The sequence below is a fragment of the Nestor notabilis genome, unplaced genomic scaffold (genome assembly GCF_000696875.1).
Source record: "Nestor notabilis isolate BGI_N333 unplaced genomic scaffold, ASM69687v1 scaffold19889, whole genome shotgun sequence".
Taxonomy (NCBI): Eukaryota; Metazoa; Chordata; class Aves; order Psittaciformes; family Psittacidae; genus Nestor; species Nestor notabilis.
In genome coordinates this window covers 7,184-9,518 of record NW_009945644.1, presented here as the reverse complement: position 1 = coordinate 9,518, position 2,335 = coordinate 7,184, and the positions used below count along the sequence as shown (strand labels likewise).

At 59.0% G+C, this 2,335-nt stretch overlaps 1 protein-coding gene across 1 annotated transcript in view; it reads left to right on the top strand.

Moving 5' to 3' along the window:
- The window catches only part of LOC104412289 (1-phosphatidylinositol 4,5-bisphosphate phosphodiesterase gamma-1-like), a gene marked incomplete at its 5' end in the record, with an annotated part of 19,631 nt that overhangs the window by 11,942 nt on the left and 5,354 nt on the right, over positions 1-2,335 (top strand). Inside the window, 4 exon segments of the mRNA XM_010022956.1 lie at positions 403-586; positions 897-974; positions 1,787-1,890; positions 2,083-2,179. Coding sequence (XP_010021258.1) covers positions 403-586; positions 897-974; positions 1,787-1,890; positions 2,083-2,179 — 463 coding nt within the window.

The following is a 2,335-nucleotide window of genomic DNA, read 5'->3' as shown; positions in this document are numbered from 1 at the left end:
GCCCCAATGTTCTCAGCCTGTCTCCATACGGGAGCTCCTCCAGCCCCTGCTCATCCTCGTGGCCTCCTCTGGCCTTGCTCCAACAGCTCCATGTCCTTCTTATGTTGGGGACACCAGCGCTGCACCCAGTGCTGCAGGGGGGATCTCACCAGAGCAGAGCAGAGGGGGAGAATTTCCTCCCTTGACCTGTTGCTCACCCCACGTTCTTGTCTGTTGTGACTCCGTGCTGTGGATCAGCAATGTGACATGGTGGGACACTGGTGCTGTAATGGGGGGATGTTCTAGCTGCAGGCATGGGAAAGCCACATCCTCAGAGTGGTCACCTACCTCTGCTGGGGCAGGACATCACCTCCTGCCCATCGCTCACCCCTCACGTGTCCTTCCCTGCCTCTCTCTGCCCAGGGCTGAGGGGAAGATCAAGCACTGCCGCATCCAGCAGGAGGGTCGGCTCTTCATGCTGGGCAGCTCGGCCGAGTTCGAGAGCCTCGTGGACCTCATCAGCTACTACGAGAAGCACCCGCTCTACCGCAAGATGAAGCTGCGCTACCCCATCAACGAGGAGACCCTGGAGAAGATGGGCACCACCGTGAGTGCTCCCGATGGGGGGGATGGGGGGGCTCTGTGCCATGCGCAGCCAAGCCCCATCCCCAGCTCCACCATGGTGGGAAGGTCTCCTCCCGCCTCTTAGTTGAAGCCCAACTGGACCCAGCCAAGCTCATTCCACAGCTGTTGCCCACTGTTACGGCTCCACCATAATTCCCCTCCAACAAGCTGTGAAGGGTTATTAGGTCCTTCTCAGCCTCCTCTTGATCACACGTGATAGCCCAGGTCCCACCACATCCCGTCGTTGCCCCCGTCCACAGCCAGGTCACCCACTCAGGCATTTCTCCTTGCAGGAGCTGGACTATGGAGCCCTGTATGAGGTGCGGACCCCCCACTTCTACGTAGAGGCCAACAAGATGCCAATGGCCAGGGTAAGAGGCTGAGCTGGTGTCTCTGGGAGGTAGAGGGTGGTGGGACAAGGCCCCTGGATAGTCCCCCACCAGACCCGCCACATCTCCCACCACTGACCTGGGACGTGGTGAAGTTTTGTTGTGTATTTCTGACCCTCAAGTGATGCTGGAGCAGGACTCTTCCCACATCACCATCACGTGGGAGCAGTCCAAGCTCCAGTGACAGCATTGTCACAGTGTGGTGGTGGGAACAGGTCTGGAGAGGGCCCAGCCTGCAGCACAGGTTTGCTCCAACAGCAGGGAGACCCCTATGGATCCCTTTGTACAGGGAGCACCTAAAAAGCAGGTTTAGGGTCAGTTCCCAGGTGGTGCATTCTCCATCCTTGGCGTTTCTGGGGACCAGGCTGGTGTCAAACCTGACCCTGGAGGAGGCTGCCCCATGGTTCCTTCCCTGTGGGCCTTCCCTACAATCCCGTGCTCCAACACTGCTGTGCCTTAAAGGTCCCTTTGCAGCAGAGCAGCTCTCAGGCCAAGACCAGATATGGGAAACCTCAACCCAAAAAGGGTACTTTCCCGTGGGATTAACCCCTTCAGTGCACCAGGAGAAACCACTGGAGGACCCAGAAGAGGAACCCATGTTGTGCTGAATGTGCTGGTCCTCCAGGACTCCCTACAGCACCTTCAGCCCTCCTCGCCCCTCTACCACATCTCAGTGCTGGTGTGACCAATTTGGGGTCATCATTTGATGTGTTGGGCCCTCAGGAGCCCCCATAGGGCACGGTGACCACCAGTGTCCCCACGTGGTGACACGTGTCCTCTCTCTGGTGGCCCAGTGCACAGTGAAGGCTCTCTACGACTACAAAGCCCAGCGTGAGGATGAGCTGTCCTTCTGCAAGCAGGCCATCATCCACAACGTGGACAAGCAGGACGGCGGCTGGTGAGGGCCTTTGGGTGGCCCCTGGGTGGGCATTGCCATGGGTGGGAGGTGGAATGGACACGCTGGCTTTTAACTGCCTCCTTTTCTGTCCCCCTCAACCCTTCTCCAACCGCTCCTGACATTGCACGTAGCACGAACACCCCCTCCCCCCCCAGGTTGGTCCATTTGCCTTGATCCTCTCACCCCTTGCAGGTGGCGCGGGGACTATGGGGGCAAGAAGCAACTGTGGTTCCCAGCCAACTATGTGGAGGAGATCGTCAGCACACAAGCACAGGAGCAGGATGAGGCCGTGAGTGCTGTGTCAGGGGTCATGGAGTGGGTTGGGTTGGAAGGGACCTTAAAGCTCCTCCAGCTCCAACCCCTGCAACGGGCAGGGACACCTTCCACTAGAGCAGGTTGCTCCAAGCCCCTGTGTCCAACCTGGCCTTGAACACTGCCAGGGATG